Raw genomic sequence first — 21,560 nt, forward strand, 5'->3', positions numbered from 1 at the left:
ACACTTAATGTTGAGAAATTTCTAATAAATGATTAAAAATGTTTTTGGTTGGCTGCCATTCGAAAGTTTTCCCAGAGTTCTCGATGTTCTATACAAACTGTAAATAAAAATATACATGACCAAAATTACTATACATAGATATCAATATGTACAGATGAATTAAAGTTCCTTAAATATACACATCCCCACTTAGAATACATTCTATTACATAAGCAAAGCATCATTCATTAATAATAGGTTCACGATAGCAGCAATTTAATAATCTAGTTATCCAGTTACCTTGGAAAATAGCATAGGTCCTGATAGGGCCTGATGTGGTATCTCCGGTTTCAAGGAGACCTCTCCATTAACATTTAATATAGTTTTCATGAGGCACTAGGCTATATTGCTAATGGCAATTATGTCATCCTGTCATTGGAGAAAAAGTTATCCTTTTCAAAACCCATTTATTCAAAATCTGACTAATGGCATAATGGGAAAAATAAGTCACGATGAGGTGATACAAATCAAACTGTAGAAGATATATAAAGCTTTTATATTTTACTTCTTACATATTTTTGTTGTTTTATCAGTGCCTTGTACATACAGGAAAGTATTTTGATTGCCCTAACAGATACTAAACTCTGCTGAGAAGACATCTGCTCTGAATTGTGTTTGAAAATACTCAATTTTACAAACTGAGGTGGCATGATGTCATCCTAAGTATGGTTTTAAAAAAGTTATGTTTATGAATCTATACCTTTGGGTAAGTTAAGAACCAAAATTTATTTATATATATATGTATATATATATATATACACATACACACGTATATATATACGCACGTATATATATATACACACACACATACATATGTAGTATGCAAAAAATCTTCAGGTTGATTTATAATAAATCGTATTAGTCACAGAATATAGAATAGTTTTTACATAAACATTTATTTTGTGTGTACTACTGTGTGTAATAATACACAATATTATTTTGTGTGTATATTCATGCATGCCCAATGGATAGTAATTTTAGGTAGTCCCCAAGTTATATGGATTCTAGATGAACATATAGACTTTAATATTTACTCTTAGTGTGTATTTTTACGGTCCAATTCTAAATCTGTTGGGTGTATGAATACAGAGCTCAACAAAGGTCTTTGTTATCTATGATGAAGGTTTTGAACCTCTGCCACTCCACTAATATAGTTCACGTAAAACAAGACTGCAGCTACTGGCTGTAAGAGAAGAGTTTATCACCTTAAACAAGTTACACTTGCCAAGGGAGAGAGGCTAAATTAGACCACATTGTTTTATATGCTGAAATCCTTTTACTGGGAGGGGACAACTCCCTCTGCACAGCAGTTTCTCCTGCTTGAAGCTGAGATCACACAAGGAAAAACCTATTGTGTCTCTGCCAAGTCACTGTGGGAATGTCGGGAAGCACACCCAGTAGCCAGCAGAGGCAGAACCACCATATCGACTCCTAAGATAAGCAGCTGTGTTATCGCTCTTATGAGAATTTTCCCTGATATAATCTTATCCGTGGGTTTTCTCCCACATTTCCCATGGTGGTCAAATCAACACAGATCAGGTTCTGGCTTCTCAATCATCATGTATGTCACCAACCATGACAACACCTTTATTACACTGAATGTCCACTCAGGCTCCTTGAATATGGCTGGAAGTTGAATAGTCCAGTGGGATCTTTCAGATGATAAAATGATGATGCGTTAATTCCTCTCCAAGAACCCAGAGCTCCTGACCTGCTCCACAGACACAGCCTGGACTGCAGAACCTGATTCTCTTTACAAAGGAACACAAATACCAGTGCTTGGCCTTTTCAGATGCTGCAGGTGGGCAAGCAAGTTCAAAGTCTGGACACAGAGGCACTTCCAAAATTTGGCAAGAAGAAGGAGGTGAGTTCACTAAGTGGGGTTTTATCACTGTGTTGTCTCTTACGTATAAGACATCTGTGGCACACGGACACATCAGAGCTCTTTAGGTTGTAGATGGGTCATGCTTTTTCTTCTTGCCCCGACAGGACTTGCAGACACAACAGATTATACATGGGGAAGCCAGGAGCAGCAAGGGTGAAGTCACCAAAGCAATGATGCCCAACCCTACAAGAATCCCGACCACCTGGAAATTTAGGGGAGAAAAAAAACCTATTTCAGCAGTTAAATCCTCCTATATGTATATTATGCCATCAGCTATGGACTGACTACTTGTGTCCTGCCGCCGCGCGCCGCCCCCCCTCAGATTTATGTTGAAACCCTAATCCCGAATATGATACTGTTTGGAATGGGGGCCTTGGGAGGTAATTAGGACATAAGGGTGGAGCTCTCATGAAAGGATTAGTGCCCTTATAAGAAGAGATACCAGAGAGAGCTTGCTTCCTTTCTCTCTACCCTCTGCCATGTGAGAACACAGTGAGAAGATGGCCATCTGTAAATCACAAAGACAGTCCTTGCCGGAACCCAACCCTGCTGGCACCCTAATCTCCATCTTCCAGTCGCCAGAACCATAAAAAATAAATTTCTGTTGTTTAAGCCACCCAGTCTATGGTAATTTGTTATAGCAGCCTGAACTAAGACACCACCTCAGGCACATAAAACAGTTACTATTATGAGACCTTTTAGCCAGGGCCCAGCAATCCTCTAAACTGAATAAACTAGGGAGATACCAAAGACTAAATCAAAGGTGAGAAGAACAAACCAAATACTAAGTCAGGCTCTGGCACAAGCTCAGTATAATCATGACATGTTGCTGTTGGCTCTCTCTCTACCTGAGTTTCCTCAACAGTCTCATAGGCATGTTAATAATGATTACTAGGCTATTAACACCAATTCCTTCAAAAGGAACATGGCCTTTAATAAATATGAAACACTATTAAAAATAAACCAGGACTCCCTTTGAACCTGTCATATAAACTCACAATGGCATGTACAGAGGGATCCAAAGCCCAGCAGGGGCTCATCAGGTTTTAGAGCACTGCCTTCCATAGCAAATACACCTTTAGGAAAGCCATTCTACCATTTTTTGCAAGAGGAGAAAACATCTGCCCTCATTTTGCAGGTCACTGTTAATTACTTGGCTGACCTGGTGCCCTGCCCTTCCACTTATCCTCAAGAGGACTGTGCTCATGAATTAATTCAGACAGTTGCTGTTCCCTAGCCCTGGCCCAGACCTCCCCAGAACCTTCCAGGCTTGAATGGGTAAGCAGGAATAAAGTGGGGAGGATGAACAGGCAGGCTTTTTAAGCCATCACGAGTCTGGTTTATTTCATGCTCCTTTTAAGGTCAGGGTACCTGTGTTCGGTTCCACATCACTGAGGCTCTTGAGTGGCCGAGCTTATTCCTACACGGCCCTTTGTCATAATGTCTGAGGAAAATGTCATTCTGGAAAACAAAGAGAGAGATTTTGGTAATCATGCAGTTTTGAATTGCGAGATAGATACTGACCACATCAGATCACCTTAGTGGAAGCAAAGGCTCTTTCTAGTGACATTAATGACAGTCTGTAGGAATTCCAAGCCCTCGATCTTTAGACTATCTCTCAGTAGTTTTATAAATCACTTGAGTAAAAACAGATCATAACCAATGAGACTCTTGACAAAAAGAAATTAATGACCTGATCAATTATCTTCAAAAGGTAGCTCTATCAGAGGTGTGATACGGAATGAGAGGACCATAAACAAGACAGCCAAAAGGGAGCTGTAGTAAACAAGGAGATAACATGCCAGTGGCTGAGATGAAGAAGAGGAAATGAAGTCATGAGATATTAAGAAGGTTACTAACTACATGGGGAAAAAGAGAGAAAAAAAAAATCACAGGTAAACAGAAAGTCACTGGGTAGAAGGCAGTGGCTTTGTTGACGGAAATGACAACAAAGAGATGGACTTTGTTGGGAGGTCATGACCAGAGTTTGGATATGTTGAACTTAAGAAGTTACTTGAGACATTCAAGCAGTACTGTTCAAAAGGCAGCTAGTTACATAGATGTGGATTTGAGAAAAAAGACTTGGGAATCAGTCCATAGAGGGTGGAAGAAAACACAGAAGTAGATGAGATTACCCAGGGAGAGTACAGACTGAGGAGCAAAGAGGCTGTTGAGCACAAACATGTAAGAATGGGGCAAGAAAGAGCCTGGAAAGGAAACTGAGAAGTAGCCAGAAATATAGAAGGGAAACCTGAAGAGATGAAACCACCAAAATGGACATGGTCAAGATGTCAAAAGCAGCAGAGAACCTAGGTAAGATGAGGAATGAAGTGTCCCTTGCATTTTACCCAAAAGAAATCACTCAGAGTCTTGGAAGATCATAGTCAGGGGATGAGTAGGTGGCAATCTCAGCCACAACAATAACTGGAGGTAAGTAAGTGTCAACAGCTAGAGGTCATTATGCTTTATTGAGGCTTGCTTGCTAAAGGAACAAGAGAAATAGAACATTAGCAAGGGAAAGATGGAGGCTTGAGAAAAAGTGCTACTCATTTTTAAGTGGGAAGCAGTTGAATGTGGGGATAAGTTAGAGACTAGAGAGTGGAAAGCAGAAGTTGAAGTCACAGGAGAGAGAAGCGATAACTGAAAGGGACAAGTCGTCAAGGTTCCCAAAGCAGAAGATTAATTCCTCATCCTCTGAAACAACAGGGATGAGGACTGAAGCAGGAACGCACTCAATGCCCCAGCAAAACTCAAAATCACTCTGTTTGGTGTCTGTCTCAGGCTTGGCTTTTGGACAATCACCTTCCTCCTAGATTCATGCTCTAAAACTTTCCTATAAACAAATATCAACACCATACAATCTGATACAGAACACTTGTCTACAGAAAAGCATCTTTACCAATAAGCCAATACCCCCAGCTAAAACCAAGAAAATGAGATCAAAGAAAACAATGACCAGAAAAAGATGCTGTGTATCCAGCCACTTAACATCTGTATCATTTCATCTCAAGTCCCAGAACAGTACAAGTGACAGAACACTGTGTTCTTTGCAACACCATTCCACAAACACATTTCAGCTAGAGGATGGAGAGGTCTGGCGTACATATTTATCCCCTTATACTTTTACTTCCTAAAGAGAATCTCATGGGCTCAGCCTCCTTGGATCTGAACCCAATTAATATTCTAGTTAAACCTGAAGGAAAGAAAAAAAAAAAGATTTCTTTCATTTGTAAAGCATGAGGGATGTACAATCAGTCAAATCTTCACTCAGAATATCACTCATTTGGAATTATGAGAGGTCTCAACTATCAAACATAATTGTAATTCAAGGGGTTACAACAGAATTTTTTTAAAAGAATGAAAACGTTTCAACCTGAGCTGCTGAGCTTCGAGAGTCTAAAATGTAAATTTTCTTCTCCCCAATTTATACCTCATCTTGAAACACTGATGTCAAGCCGATTAAGATTCTTACTCACAGATGTCATCCTAAACAACTTATCAAATCTTCAGTTAAAAATCAGGCACGTGGTGGCAAGCATGCATCCCGTGTTAACGGCACACTCACTCGCCGAGTATGTATAATACTAAAGCACTACACAAATTGCTTACTGAATTGAAGCAAACTAAGCAATTAAAATGGAAAGCTGAGAAAAAAATGACCACCCAACCATGACTGAGAGCTTACACTGATATGGACATATTTTATAGGTTCAAATTGCCAAGATAGGGAGTATCTATAAACTACTTAGGCTACAACAAACTTTAAAACACTATAACTGAAAACACTAGAATTCTCTACAATCCTTCACACCACCTTTTAACTCTGAGGGCACAATTAGCCTTATTAGCACAAGACTGAATGAAACTACACCTGGATTTGGGAAGACATGCTTTGAGAGTGGTGCAGGAAAAGAAGAATTACACCAGATCCCTTTATCTAGGAGGGGAATCCTAAAAACAGTAGCAATAACACTGTCATGCCAATGAATGAGATAGTAAAATAATGAGAGACACCACTGACTTAAATGGCTTTTTTCTTTAAATACAAAAAAACTGTGGTAGACTAACTGATCCCCTAAAGATAGCCATAGCCTAGTTCCCAGAATTTATGAATATGTTATTTTACGTGGCGAAAAAGAGATTTTGTAAGTGTGATTAAATTAAGACCTTGAGGTGGGGGAGATTATCCTGTATTATATAGAGGGGCTTGATCTAATCACATGGGTCCTTTCCTAGCTGTGGCCAGAAGGAATGACTCTGGAAGCTATGACTATGAAAGAAGGATCAGAGAAATGTGATGTTGCTGCCTTTGAAGATGGAGAAAGGGGTCGCAAGCCAAGGAATGCTGGCAGCCTTTAGAAGCTGGAAAAGGCCAAGAAATTTAATCTCTCCTAGAGACTCCCTCCAAAAATGGCCCTGAGGACACCTTGATTTTACTCCAGTAAGAACTGTATCAGACTTCTAATGCACAGAACTAAAAACAATAAATTTGTATCGTTTTAAGCCAAAATTGTGGTAATCTGTTACAACAGCAACATAAGACTAATACACTAACATACCTTTATATATCAGAATGAGACAATGCCCCCAAAGCAGGAAATGTTCCCAAAACAAAAGCTTGCCTTTAAAGCTAAGGTGACATACCTACGGAAATCAAAGAGAGGTTTTACAGATATCTAAAGTAGCATGCTCAGAAAGCCTCATAGAGAAAAATAAATTCTTTGGCAGTACAAAACCAGGTGCGATATTTTAAAAGGAAAGCCTGTAGGACATCAGCTGTTGTGCAGGGACAGTATGGAGAAAGACCACCCAAGAAGAGTCTTCCATGTGGAACTTACGTCCAGGTTCTGGAGACAGTACCAGCAAAATGTGTGCTTGCAGTTCTTGCACATCATCTGAGCACAGCCTTCGTTGCGTTCGATGTAAACCCGGCAAACTGGGCACTGCTTAATGGGAGCATCTGCATCTGTCCCAAAGAGGGCCCTAGAAATAAAGTAGATGAGACATTACAGGATGGGGATTGAGAATGATACCTGATTTTTTAAAAAGCTAGGACCACAAGGGTATACACTAATCAGGACTGCAGGAAGAATGTGCTGAATATAATTATTAGTTAAACAATGCCCTTCTAGACTCAACTTTATGGACATCAATGGAATTCCTAAGCCTCCTGATACGTAATGAACTTTTCATTATCTGTGCTTAATTCACCCCCCAGAGGAAAAGGGTTGGGGTAAAAATAGGAGAAACAGAGATTATTGGTTATTTAGATAACTCAGAACAAAAAAGACTGTAATTTATTTATCTTTGGCTTTGAGTAATGATATAGTCGTATCTTCCACAGCTGATTTAATTCATTGTTTTGTCAAATTAGTATTTCATTCCCTGAGCACACACTATCTGAATAAAAAGCTCAAGAAGTCTGCTACATAGCAGAAAAATTAGCTAGAATCTAACAGGGTATAGATAATCTATTTAATGATCTATTCAAATTAATAAATGGAGGAGGTTGGATAGGATCAATAGACAATATTTTAAAGTATTGTAGTAATGTCCAAAGTCATTGAAAAGATCTGCTCCAAACAAATGGATAGACTGACACAGGGTCATAGCCTAGCAGGGCACAGAAAATAAGAGAATAAAGTGGGGTAGGAGGGAAGGCTAGGTGAGTCATAGAACTGGGTTGCACTTGAGCTATTGCTCATCAAAACCTCCCAGCACAGGCATCAAATTCGCCATGTGTTATCAAAACTATGATAGAATTTGGTACTTACAATAACCTTATATAGCAATGGGGCAGTTACTATTTTAATTACCTGCTCCTTTTTTTTCAAATAGAGAAACAGTCTTCTAGAGGCTGAGTGACTTGCATGAGGTCACACTGATGCCAAGTGACAATGTCAGAACTCAATCCTTCTCACCCTGGGATCTTTACATTGTCTTGTGATATCCGGGGACCCTACTGCAGTGGCAGCAAAAAACTTAAGAGGTACTGGCTAAAAGGACATATACCTGCCATGTGTATTGGATCTTTCTTTTCGCTTGATTTGTTTGGTCTGAGATTCCAGCACAGTCTCACAGCCAGGTAGCATTACCGTTCCTGAAGAATGGTTCTACACACTCTGAGGGCACTGCGTGACTAAACCAACTGGACTACAACACAGGTATTTCTGTTCTCACTGATGACTAAAACAGTCACAGCCTCAAGCAAAGCGAGGGATCAAACACAAAGGGCTCTCACTCTGAGCCCTGCTGCAGTCATAAAAACCTTCTCTACTGAAAGGTACAGATTTAATTGCTTCTCATCATAACAAAATCTCAACCTTGGCACCATCTTTTCAGAGTAAAAAGTATTGAGAGATAAGCTCTTTTCCTCTAGCACCTATAAATTTAGCACTGTACTACACTGAAGGGCTGTTGTTTCTACTGATGTATTCTCTCTGGTATGATGGGCACACCTCATGAGCTGGCAACTTAGGTAAGAAAATAATTTCTGCACCACTTTGTGAGCAGGAAGAATGAGATATGTCAATAGTAGGTAGGTATGGTATCCAAGTAAATGGCTCTTGCCAAGCCATGACTTCCTACTGAGAACCAGTGGACCATGTGTCTCTCTACCTAAAGAGAAATCAAAACTCATACAAATGCTAACTTCGACAGTATTGGGAAGGTTCTCCTCAGGGTACTCTCAGGGTAAATAAGTAAAATCCCCTTAGAAATGCTTTTTTTGGTTATTCTTTATTAACAACTTAACCAATCCTGAGATACTTCTCAGGAAAATTCTTCGGGGAAAAAATAGATCACTAAATTCCATTACTAGATAACTCCTTCCCCCAAGCAACACATTTGATGTTTCTGAGAAAACTAGTAAATAATTCCAAAGACCAAGTTTCCTTTCTTACCCGTGTTCTGTTGGTAGGACAATAGGCTGACTGTCTCTACAGGAGACCTCTGCATGCCAAACATCCTTGCAACATGAGCAGAACTTCAAGTGGCAAGAAGGGCACTCCACCAGCACAGGCTGTCCGGGATCACCTGATGCAACGGGGCACACTGTCTGACAGTCTGCGACAGGACACCACGTTCGGTAGGGGTCCAAGTGAACTTCTAAAGCATAAAGAAAGAAAATGTGATGGTCTATTTATCTTTCATTCAAACTTGAGGCTCTCTTCCCTTCATTGATTCTCTTTTGTAGGCTAACATTTATGGAAGCATGGTACAATCAAAGGAGGTAATTTCTTCACAGTAGACCCAAACCTACAAGGTCCCTTGGCTGTGCCATATTTCTCAGAGTAGGTACTCATGGAATAGGCCACCACTGCCCTTATGAACAGATAAGCAGCGTACTCACTAGCCAAAATTTGCAACTCTTTTGTAATATTTTTCACCTTTCAGCACGCGGAATAGGCAAAAATCTCATGTCTTTTCTACAATTATTTTGGGTACTATCTTAGAGGAAAATTGTATGTGAAGAGTCTACCAAAGCAAAAGAAAAGAAATCACAAAAGATTTCGTCTTTTCAGGCACTGAGAAATAAGTAGTGAGGTTTATTCTGTTGTTTAAAGGGAAATCAAAGAATAATGAAGAATCAAATAGTTTAGGGACCAAACAGGGTCTGGTGTGGCTTAGCCCAAAAGTCCAATTACCTGTCAATTTGGATATTCTGCTGCCCTACCAATATGCTAGTTAAGAACAATTTGTAAAAATCCACTTACTCTAAAACAAAAGGTAGGAACTTTCACAGACCATAACATGATAGTTTAGTCATATACCTCCTGGGCTAGATACATGTGGCATGCACAAAAGAAGATAGGGTTGAGGGTAGATGACTCTATTAAAAAGTTTATAAATCTTGTTCAGTTTTCCATTTTTTATTCAATAACAGATCCCATGTTCCTGTCATATAATATGACCTTTAAGGAATATATCACGTGAAAATTATATTATTTTAGGGGTAGAGTAGCTCCTTTTTCTCTAAATCAAAATATTTTGCAAATTTTAACTGATGAGATTCTAGTTTTAAATGCCCTAAGGCTTGTGATTCTCAGAAATTTCCAGGCAAGAAGCAAAGAAACCCATAGGGTGGTGCAAAAAAGAACTGACGATATTAAGTATGAGCTTAGTTTTAAAGGTAGTAATTTTACAAATTCAGTATCAGAAGGAAAAAGCTGAAATTTTCAGGTAAACACTCTTCATTAATGTCTCACCTAGGAAATGCAACAATGGATCGGTGCTTATTACATATTTTCTCTCAGAAAAGCATCCTTAAAAATATTTTCTTATCTATAATTTGAGAGGGGCAGGGGTTGGAGAATGAGGAGCCAAAAATAATCAGAAAAGGGAAACTTATGATTCACACATCCTCAGACCCCAAGAGAGATGGACTGTCTAAGATCCCTAAAACTTTGGAACGGGCTGGTTAGAAAGTCAAGGGGATAGTGACACACATGCTCCAAGGTCTTGACTTTTTACATCCATACCATTTATATTTTCATTCAAAATCGTATAACTGTTTCACAAATACTAAGCCCAAAGACATGAAGGCTGATATGTAACTTAGAGCTAAAGATTCCCACATCAAATATCTTCTTACTCTCCATTCTAAATCACAGGTCTTTTAAAGTTTGATGATAAAGGTAAGTCTATAGGTTAGAACCATGAATAAGCAGTCAATCAAAAGCTTTCCAACTTTTATCTAAATAATGCAAAAGAAGAGATTTACACATGTAATAAAGCACTCCAATTCTGCAAGGAACCAAGCGAGAAGAGGAGAGAATCATGGAAGATAACTTGGGAACAGCAGTCAAGGGCCTGATCACGGATTATGATAAGGCCTAAGCATGATGAGAAGCCGTTGACGGGGAGGGCCATTGTTATCAGGGAAGGGCCCATGATGTGACTCTCATTTTTAGAAGATGACTCTGGCGACTGTAGGAAGGAAAGATGGTAATAGAACAAAATGACAGCAGAGAGGTTGATTAGGAGGCTATTGCAGTGATCTAATCTAAAATGATAAACTGGATTACATGTTAGAAGTGAAAGTACTGAAAATTTGGAACATATTTTGAAGGCAAAACTGTCAAAATGCAGTTGGATATAGTCAACCCAGTTGACAACCACTAACCTACAAAGATGCCTGGAACATAGTAATAATTGAATAAAGGAATGAAGCAACATAACAAAAGTATAAGAAATAGTATCTGTAGATCAATTTCCTATGATAATAAAAGATTGCATAAATGGCAAGGTTCTATATTGTTCAACTCTGTATTCAGATATGTCCAGAGAACAGAAACAATTACCCAGAGAGATTTTGTATAGGGCATCTTGGGGTCTCTTGGAGAAGAGCTTCCTCTAACAGAGTAAAAATCCGGACAGCCAAATCCAGCCAGGTTACACTGAAAAGGCATCTGTCCTTTAGATTACCCTTCAGCCAAGCTCCTAGAACAGCAGCTACAGGTAAAAGTCAAGAAGCCAAAAGAGTGGTTTCATTTTTTTAAATTATTATAATTCCAATATATTACTAAGAGTGCAATTTTGCTTTATAGACCTCAGGTAGCACAGCATACCACAAGTGCAGCCTATAGGCTGAATTAGTAGAAAAGGAAAAAACGCCAAAGGAGCATCAGACATTGGCAGCCCTGGCAGCTAACAGGACTTCTCAAAACCCAAGTCAAAAGGGAACAGACCGATGGACACCAGGTGGTGGTCAAATGGCTGAGTGTGAGCGGGAGCTGTCTTCTCCCCACCAAAAATCTGAGAAGAGGCTGAAGGGAAGGGGAGTCACACAGGGTTCATGAGAGATTTGTAAAACACTTTTTGTTACAATTATGATGAACTCAATTCTACCTCCTGGCTTTTGGTCTAGGAAACACAGTAATTATAAAGATAAACAAAATGCACACTTATGCAAAACGTTTAAGGTTCAGTTTCTTCCCAAATTAATATATAATCAACTAATTTATTCTGTATTGGCAGTGATGAAAGCTTCATGTTACTCTGAGATAGGAAAAGTTCAAAAATCTAGAAAAAGAGAAACCAGGAGTTTGTATAAATCAGCCCCTAAACTAACAGTGCCCCTAACTCTTTAATAATGTGATTTAAAAGTGATTAATTGGAACATACTCACATCAAAGATAGACAGATTCACAGACTTGCATTGGAATTTACTTATGAAAATTAGAATTGATCACCGAAGTATAGCCCCATGAGTATTTGATCTTAAGACTCTGCTTGTTCATATAATTTTTGAAAGGCAGGAAATGCTATTTAAAACTATTTTCTACTTCTGTATTCTGACAATTATTAGGAAGTAGAAACAGAAAATAAATAAAACTGCCATGAGGCCTAAAGATCAGGCCTGACACAATGACTTTTCAGTTTTCAAAAATGTGACTCCAGACCCTTGATTTTCTTACCTGGAACTACCAGCATCAGATATGTGGAGTTTGTTTGTTATTCCGTAGTATATTCTCTCAACTCACATGAGTGGTTTTTCTGCCATTCTCTACTATTGTGAAACTCTGCCCCAAAAGGCATCACAAGAATTTTTATTATTATGGGAAACATCAGGCACCCAAGCTAATTTAATTATCAGCAGAAATAAATCAAACTGTTTTAACTTTTATGACCCACTGCATTTTTAATTATGGCAAAGTTAATTTGCTTTCTGATATCTCAAAGAACAAAAGTCTTTTGCATATAGTTAAAACGCAATTAAGCTAAACTGATCGGAATTAACATCTGCTACAGTAAATACTCAGGGGTGGCCATTAGCAGAGGAGTTGCTTTCAAGATCATTGAAGAGAACTACAAAATTTCAAATTTGGAAATGACTTGTGAGGTTATCTAGGCTAATATTATTATATTAGAACTCACAGAAGTTAGGAGTTTGCATAATGGGGTTAGTGGGCATATGATAGGATTAGGTCTTTTTCACTCCTAGAATACCATTCTCTATGTAAAAATATAACCATGCTATTAAATAGCTATTTAATTTCCACTATCACCATGGAAACCTTTTCCCTTTAAAGCAGCAACTTTGAATGCTCCATCTCGGCAAATCGTGATCTCCTTGGAGGTGATCAGAGAAAATGGATTCATACATACAGTGAGAGTATACTGAAGGAAGAAAACAGATATGCTAGGTAGTATAATAAATTTACATTGATTATCAAGTTTCTATACAACTCTGTAGAATCTAGAACAATAAGAATGGAAGCATGCTGAAACAGATTTGGATTAGATGAAAAGAAAACAAAAATGATATTATTGTGCTATATACTCAGTCCAAGATAAAATCGAGGTTCTGAAAGATGCTTTCTTAGTTTAGTTTAGAAAACTGGAGAAAAGGTAAGATTTCGTGGTGGTAATGATAAATAACAACAACAACGATAATGGCAGTGATAAGTTACTGAGTGCAAACCATAACAGACACACAATATTAACTCATTTATTCTCTACAAGAGCCCTAGAATAATCATTCCATTGTTATTCCTATTTTACAGATGAGGAAATAGAAGTGCACACAGGGAGCAACAAATACTTAACGTTGTGCTTCTCATTCAGGTCCCCTTTAGAAATATCTTGCTGATATTTTAATTTCTAAGGAAGGCTGAAACATGTAGAGGGTGCTGTTTTAGATTTAAAACTGATGGACAAGAAAGAACTAAATAGTAGAGGAAGTGTGAAGCTGAAGAGAAAGTGTTATCATCTGAAAGCACAGAATTGCTTAGGAAGGAAACCCTAGACTTAGTTATACATACCGCAAAACACCGAAAAGCAGGCTCAAAAGGAACATGAACACACGAACACACACACGAACACACGATCCAAATGGGCTTGTGATGAGAAACCATGAAAAGGAATATGACTAATGAGAGATGAGAAGTCTTAAAAAATAAAACTGATGATAAGGTCATTAAGTATCATGGTCTTAAAAAGAAAAAAAAAAAGAACCAATAGCTTCACAGGCAGATGAGATAAAACCTTACTGATCAGATAAAGATTGGGTGGGAGTATTTCACCAAGGACAAATAAAAGAGTGAGATGAAACTCAAAGGGCCTTATCATAAATGTTAAGACTCAAAATGAAAGGAGACTTGTGAAAAATACTGAAAACTAAAGAGCTTTCAAAGAAAAATGGAACCATAGCCTGAAGCAGCATGTGGAACTGAACTTGGCACATAATAGACACTCACTATATTTTAAAAAGTAGATACTGAACATGTGAGTGAATGCAGGAGCAGTAGAAGACAGTAGAAGAATGCAGTAAAAGACAAATTTCTATGTTACTTCACTTTTATGAAGAATACAGCATTTAAACCATTCATAGGTGTTTCTAACCTCTCTATAATACAAATAGCCAAGAACAGACATGTTAACCTACCAAGGAACTGAAATAACTTGCAGTTGTAGTAAATAAAACAAGGTCACAAAAAAATAGGAAAAATGCTTAAGTCTAGAGATGGATAATCTTAAGCTAATTTTCAAAAAAATACATTCTGAGAAAGTAGATTCTGGAAACAAGAAAAAAGCAAAATTCTAGCATTAATCATCAGGCATGTGCTTTGAGAACCAGTAGAAAGTACAGCAGTGATCACTAACATGTGCCAAAATTAGTATTCCCTTTACTTTGTTAATATGGGAAGCCTGACACAGAAAGGGAAAGCCACAAACACCGTAGTAGCCAATGGAAAAGTCACATATGGATGGAAAGTGGATTCATAGAATAACCAATCAATTCCAAATGGTGTTTCTCTGCTTTCTATAAACACAGGGATGATTTGGGCCCATTCTTATCCAAAAGATTTTTTCTTCACAAAGACTTAGATGAAAACAAAAAAATAAAAGTTAAGCTAATATATACATAACATAAAGCAGAGGACAATTAAAACACTGGATGACAAACTAAAAACTGAGAAAAGAACTTGACAAGCAATAAGAACTGGACAAAACCAACGAAAATTTTTTTAACTAAGATAGACAGCTGCCACTAATCAGATTCCACTTTTTTTTCAGAGCAACAACAATCTCTACAATTCTATTGTCTCAGAGCCCAGCCAATGAGTTTTACTTCCCACCAGTTAGTCATTCAACCCATTCACAATATTAGTATTTAATGCATACCAAGATCCCTTTCTAAACAGTGTCACAAAAAAATGTTTCCATGGCATAGACCTCAAAGTCGCCTAGCTGATAAGTCTTGAGTTTGTGGTAGATACGAAGTCTGCTATGTAAAAATGAGGTATATAATTTAGATACAGATTACCCCAATCAAGTAAATTCCATTATGTAGCACTGTATTAACTTAAACTTACTCTTACTTAGATTGTCTTTTTTCTAATAACAATATTTATAATGGATGATACTGAAGAATTACATGATTATAAATTGCCTTCCAAAATCACCTAAGATCAGCATATCTCTGGGTCTCAGTTTCTTTTTATAAAACTAGGGCATTGAACCAAATGGTCATCAAATTTAACATACTTCCAAATGTAACATACTTTCATAATTTACAAATAGTTAAAAAAATGTCCAATTACATTTATAATTAAATGAGTGTTTTACAAGTTTGGCAGTTCCTCGAAAACTAAACATAGAATTACCATATGAACCAGCAATTCTATGTCTAAGTATATATCCAAAAGAACTGAAAGGGACTCAAACAGATTCATGTACCTCATAGTTCATTATAGCATTATTCACAATATCCAAAATGTGGAAACAACCCAAGTGTCTATCAATAGATGAATGGAAAAACAAAATGTGGTATACATATACATTGGAATGTTATTCTGCCATAAAACAAAATAAAATGCCGGTACATGCTGCAACATGTACGAACCTTCAAAACATCATACTAAGTGAAATAAGTCAGACACAACAGGAAAATATTGTATGATTCCACTTACATTAAATATCTAGACTAGGCAAATTCATAGCGACAAAAAGTAGATTGGAGGTCTCCAGGGACTTGGAGAAGAGGGGAATGAAAAGTTATTTAATGGTTAGAGTTTCTACTTGGGGTAATAAAAGTTTTGGAAATAGATGATGGTGATGGTTGTACAACATTGCTAATGTTCTTAATATACCTAAAATGGATAAAATGGTAAATTTTATATTATATATATTTTAACACAATAAAAATTTATAAATTTATAAAATGTTTTATAGACGAAGAAGCTTAGACACAATCTATGTGATCCCAAGCTAGTCTCCAATTTTTAGTTTATCTATAAAATAGAAAAAATAAAATCAATTATCAATTCATCAGAATCTATTGTGGGCATGTGTCTAAAACTTGTGAGAAAAAAAAATCCATGTATGAGTAAAACTATGTGATCGACTTATAATACATCAAAGCAAAGATATGCAAGACTACCTACAAAAGACAGACTGGCTCTAAAGCCTGCCCAACTTGATTGTAACCAGACCGAATATATTATCACATCTAATGAAGAAACAAGCCAATCACAAGTAGGGCTGAACACTACAAGAACAGCAAAAAGTCCTGGTCACAAAGCAAAGCGTGGTGACATCTATCCATGCACTATCTTGGGGAGAGTGAGAATCCTGGCCAATGATTTTCCATATGCATCTTGCCTATGGCAAGGCTATTTCCATTGTAAAGATAAATGTGGCACAAAATGTATACTACTAAGTAAAATAAACCAATCTGAGAAGGCTATATACTGTATGATTCCAATTCTTCAACATTCTGGAAAAGACAAAAAAATGGAGGAAGTTAAAAAATCAGTGCTTTTGAGGTGTTGGAGGGGAAAGGAGGGACGAACAGGCAGAGCACAGAGGAATTTGGGGGCAGTATGCTTCTATAATGGTGTATACATATCATTATAAATTTGCCCAAACCCACAGAATGTATGACAACAACAACAAAGGTATGGTTAATTAACTTAAAGTGTTCTAATGCCAGTGACGAAAGACAATCATAATATCTATTTTGATATGAGGATATTTCCTGGAGAATGTTATGATTATCTAGTCTTGGAAAAAAGAGAACAGGAAAAGTCTACCAAGTATATTTTAATGTAAAAAGTGCTACTCTGAAGTTATTAGTATTTTTATTATCAACAAACGTTATATTTTGAACACTAAGACAAAGAAAGCACTCGTAGGAAGTGCTTTACATGTATTAATTTACTTAATCCTCATCCCAACCCCATGGTATACGGACTATCATTATCCCCATTTTACAGATGAGGAAATTGAGGTACAGAAATCAAGTAATTTGCCCAAGGTCATAAAGATACTAAGTGGTGGGACCTGCATTCCCACCTAGGCTCTTAGCCACTACTTTTTAAAATAAACTGAAACTTTATATTTATCAGTGAGAACCAACCTACAGAAAGTTTTAATTCCTGGTACTATTGGAATTTGTGTAATTACAAAAAGGCATTTTAGCTAATAAGTATGTCCCTAAAATGTAAACGATGAGGAAAAGGCATGACAGATGGGACAGCGGGGCTGATATACAGGAGACTGGTAGACATGGGAGAGGAGAGGTACACATGAGGCAAGAGAAAGCTATACACAAGCCGAGCCCTCGGTACTGAGGAGGACTGGTGAGTGTACAGGTCTCGTCATTTAAGAAGAAGCCCGAAAATCCAACCTAACTCTTTGGCTTTCTCTAGTCAAGAGGCCCCCGATCATGGCACCTGTTACCAACCACATCCATCTACATGTGAGTACTTAAAATGTCTCTGTTCCAATAGTAATTTATTTTTATAATGGTTGATATTGAAAAAAAGTGGGAGAACGGCAGGGCAGTAGTTTGACACCAGCATCGCCTTTGCTATCACATCCAATAAATCAGCATCTGATGTTATAATGCTTAATCTAATCAGCCCAAGTAGATGAATTAGGGAGGGCCAATGTAAACTACCTATTATTAATTTCTCTAGTTAGCTCAGAATCCACGCAGGACAGATGTCTTCATCTATTAAACCTAAAATTCATCTGACTCCACCGGTTCTGTTACTGTGTTCAACATTCTATTTCTTAGCCTCCTATGTGCATCTTCCTATAAAGCAAAATTGTAATTCGAGTAATGTAGTCCAAGGATTTTTTTAGTAAATCCCACCTTAATATAGCAGTCTTATAAATTTAGTTATATGATCTACCCATGAGATATGAATCTGCTTTTGGCTTGCTGAAAAAAAATTCAGCCTATGACACTGAGCCAGATCTTGGCTCTAGGTAGGGAATGCCATCCTGTGACTCCCCTGCAAGTATTCCTACCCTTACCCACTTCATGCTCTGAATGGTTTTCTTTCTTTTTTCATGTAAAAATTATATGTCAGGGTAGTTGCAAAAATTAAATAAGAAAAAGTAATTGTGTTTACAAAACTAACTGGCACATGATAGATAAATATTCGTTTTTCCCCCTGCCCTGCCCTGCTCTTATATCTATACTTTACTAATCCAGATAAAAAAGTTAGCAATCAGAAAACTATATGTTCATGCCAGACTGGAGTTTATTTTATATACTCAATGAGAGTATACCAGTCGTAAGAGTCCTGGGGGAAACTATTTTTCTCTAGTTCTCAGAGATGGAAAAACAGACCATTTAGTTCAAGAACATGTTAGTGGGGGGCTGGGAGAAAGGGGTGAAGGGCTAAAGAAGTACAAATTAGTAGTTGAGAGATGGTCATGGGGATGGGGAGTATGGCATAGGAAATGCAGTCAGCAGGAGTGTAATGGCTATGTGTAGAGCCAGATGGGTGATAGAGTAATCAGGGATATCATTTCATAAACTATATAAATATCTAACCATTGTACTGTATACTTGAAACTAATAATAAAATAAAATAAAATGCTTAAAAATGTTTTTAAAAGAGAAAACATATTTTTGAAGTTATTAATACATGTATTCTTAACCTTCGTTGTATTAATCAAGTTCTTATTTTTGTTTCATGAATTTGCTCTCTATAAACATTTAGTTCATAAATATGACATACTATTTCAAAATTTTTATTAAAATAAATTTATTTTTATTCTCTTTAAAAAAAGAATTTATTAGGGTGTGATAGGAAGAAAAGGCAATTAAAAAAGATCTATGAGAAGCCAAAAGGAGTAAAAAAAAATTCCTACAGATAAAAAGGCAGTATAAATAGAAAAGCTATATTAATTACCCCAACTCCAAAAACAGAAAATTAGTCTGATACAGGGATCGCATTAGGAAGATACACTCAGCCATTACTATAACTACAAATAGTACCAAAGGAACAAATGGTAAATATTATAAGGAGCAGTAAAAATGTTTAGGCTGATTAATGTTTTGAAATGATCTTCACGAGTGGAAAAACTGGCAGTAAAACTCATTTTGAGGGTCACTTTCTTTTGTAATAGTACTGTTATTGTGAAACTACCCAACTTTTGCAGAACCTCTCTCACATGAGCCAAATTAAAAATACAAAACAACCAACACGAGGAAAGTTCTATTCCCTAATAGTCTGCATTTTTTTCTGGCTGTGGCTGAGAAAGTTGAAATTTTATGTTGTAATTACAGTTTTCCTCTTTTGGACTACCCCTGTGGCTCTGTTGACAGCCCACAGCTGCCTTAACCTTCCATGCAGGTTAGAAGACACATAGAAAGATGACACGTAGAAAGCCACATTCACCAACAAGATAAAAAGAGGGGTGCACACATACCTCGTTCAAATTTTAACCGCTGATAAAGCTGAAATTGATCCACAGGTACCAAACAGGCAATCTGAAACAAAAGACATTAGAAAGATGAGGTTTCAGTCATCCAAGAGCCCTAGGTTACCAGCCTTTTATGAACACTCTTCTTTTTTTTTTCCACTTACTGTACCTTCTCTATACAAATTTTTTGCAAACTTTTTTCCTCTGCACTGTTCATGCAATAACACGAGCAGCAATCCCCAAGTCATCCCCAATCCTCTGCCATGGCTAGGAGTCCCTCAAGTCGCCAGCTACAGAACCCACTTCCATTCTGTGGTCAGCGGCTATTAAGACCAGAGAACAAAATTTTTGGATTTCCCAAATTATTTGTGTGCACATATAAAAGATGTTCTTTTTATCTCTGGATTCATTTAAGAAAAATTTTGAAGACTATAGTTCGAGCTTTCGAACACTTAAAAATTAAGGTCAGGTAGAAAGTGCCTCAGGGATTATGAAAACTTCATTTGTCACCCATGGAACAGTACCTTCTGAGCAATATAAAAATCATTTCTTCTGACAAAAAAACACTTCCTGGGGCCCTTGGTTATCATGCGTTGCCATCCATGCCCTGGTAGAAGAGAAACGCCTAAGAGCTTTCTTGTGGCTCAACTCCTATTTCCAGTTCAGATGGCAACGTGAACCAAAGGTTTACTAGTAAACAACAATGACCATACCTAACCAAATAATGTTTTAGATTAATCACTTTTAAATTGCATTTCAAAGTCAGATGCAGGCAAAGCTAACTGTTCTTAAACCGGCATTCTAAAACTAATAATTCCATTGACGTCAACATGTGAGTATATTCACATTGCTTAAAAAATTTATAACTGAGAAAAATCAAAGGATTTGATGTTGGGCTTCCAGATATTCAGCAAGTTGATACAAGACATAGACTTAGCCTTAGCAATTCCAACTCTAAAGCTTTACGTATTTTTGGTATAAAATATATCTAGATGGAAGTTTTTGCGATTAACGGAAAGGAGTCAGCTCTGAGAAAACCGAAGTAAAAAAAAATGAGACAGCAAAGATAGTACTAAACAAATATAATACATTTTAAAAGGTATTCAAAATCTAATCTTTGCCCTCATCTACAAAAAAAAAATCAATTTGTTTATTTTGTAAATAAATTAAACTAAGTTACTTAGAATGTATAAAGAGTGACAAAGCAGGCAAGTTTCATCTTCTTCATTTCAAGTAAAGTGTGGTAAAACATAAACTTAATTTTAACATTTTTCTCCAGCTGGGGGAAAAAATGCTGTATTTTCGTCTGGCACCTTAAATAAAACTTCCTTAGCACTTACTATAAAAAAGTTATGATTACTTTTGTTATGTGTATTTTACCATAATTTTTTTAAACTATGGTTAGACTTTTATTGTACTGAAAGCCAGTTCTGTTTCATGTGTCATAATACTATCTGGACAGCTTCCCTAAAAGACAAAGGTGTCTCAAATAAAATGCAGAATTGGAGACAAGGTGCCCGCAAGTGAAAGCATGAGAGGCATTAAGAAATTAGAGTTCAGTTCTTGACTTAGTCATTCATTCATTTTAGGTGGAGGACAAGTAATCTAATACTACATCAACTTTTGAGCCAATGTGATTTGGGGAGTGATACCATCTGGACCCAAGAGACTTTAACGGTACTATATAAAGCTATATTTAACAACCCTCCTTCAAAAAAAGCTATTTGAGGTTTTTGATTCTATGGGACATTTCTGTACTCTACTTGACACCGTCTAAAATTGTTTCTGGACTGATGAATATCTTCTTCAAACCCCTCATAATCAACCTCTAAAAATTCCAAGTTTTTTCAATGACAGCAATTTATTTAACAGCTAAGTCAAATATAGTTTATAAAAGACAAAGCAAACAGGAGGTAAATATTTGACTCTGATGAAATGCTAATAAGAAAAATGACAGAAATTAATG

The 21,560-nt window shown here is 37.0% G+C and overlaps 1 protein-coding gene across 1 annotated transcript in view; it reads right to left on the bottom strand.

The window, feature by feature from the left end:
- Positions 1–867: 867 nt before the first annotated feature.
- Positions 868–21,560, bottom strand: part of RNF144B (ring finger protein 144B) — a 59,775-nt gene continuing 39,082 nt past the window's right edge. Inside the window, exons 3-7 of the mRNA XM_015587278.2 lie at positions 19,601–19,661; positions 8,827–9,031; positions 6,763–6,907; positions 3,296–3,385; positions 868–2,126 (exon numbers count right to left, since the gene is read on the bottom strand). Of these exons, the coding sequence (XP_015442764.1) occupies positions 1,986–2,126; positions 3,296–3,385; positions 6,763–6,907; positions 8,827–9,031; positions 19,601–19,661 (642 nt within the window). The 3' untranslated portion in view covers positions 868–1,985. The remainder of the gene's footprint in view (positions 2,127–3,295; positions 3,386–6,762; positions 6,908–8,826; positions 9,032–19,600; positions 19,662–21,560) is intronic.

This window comes from Pteropus alecto, unplaced genomic scaffold (assembly GCF_000325575.1).
Source record: "Pteropus alecto unplaced genomic scaffold, ASM32557v1 scaffold121, whole genome shotgun sequence".
Lineage (NCBI taxonomy): Eukaryota > Metazoa > Chordata > Mammalia > Chiroptera > Pteropodidae > Pteropus > Pteropus alecto.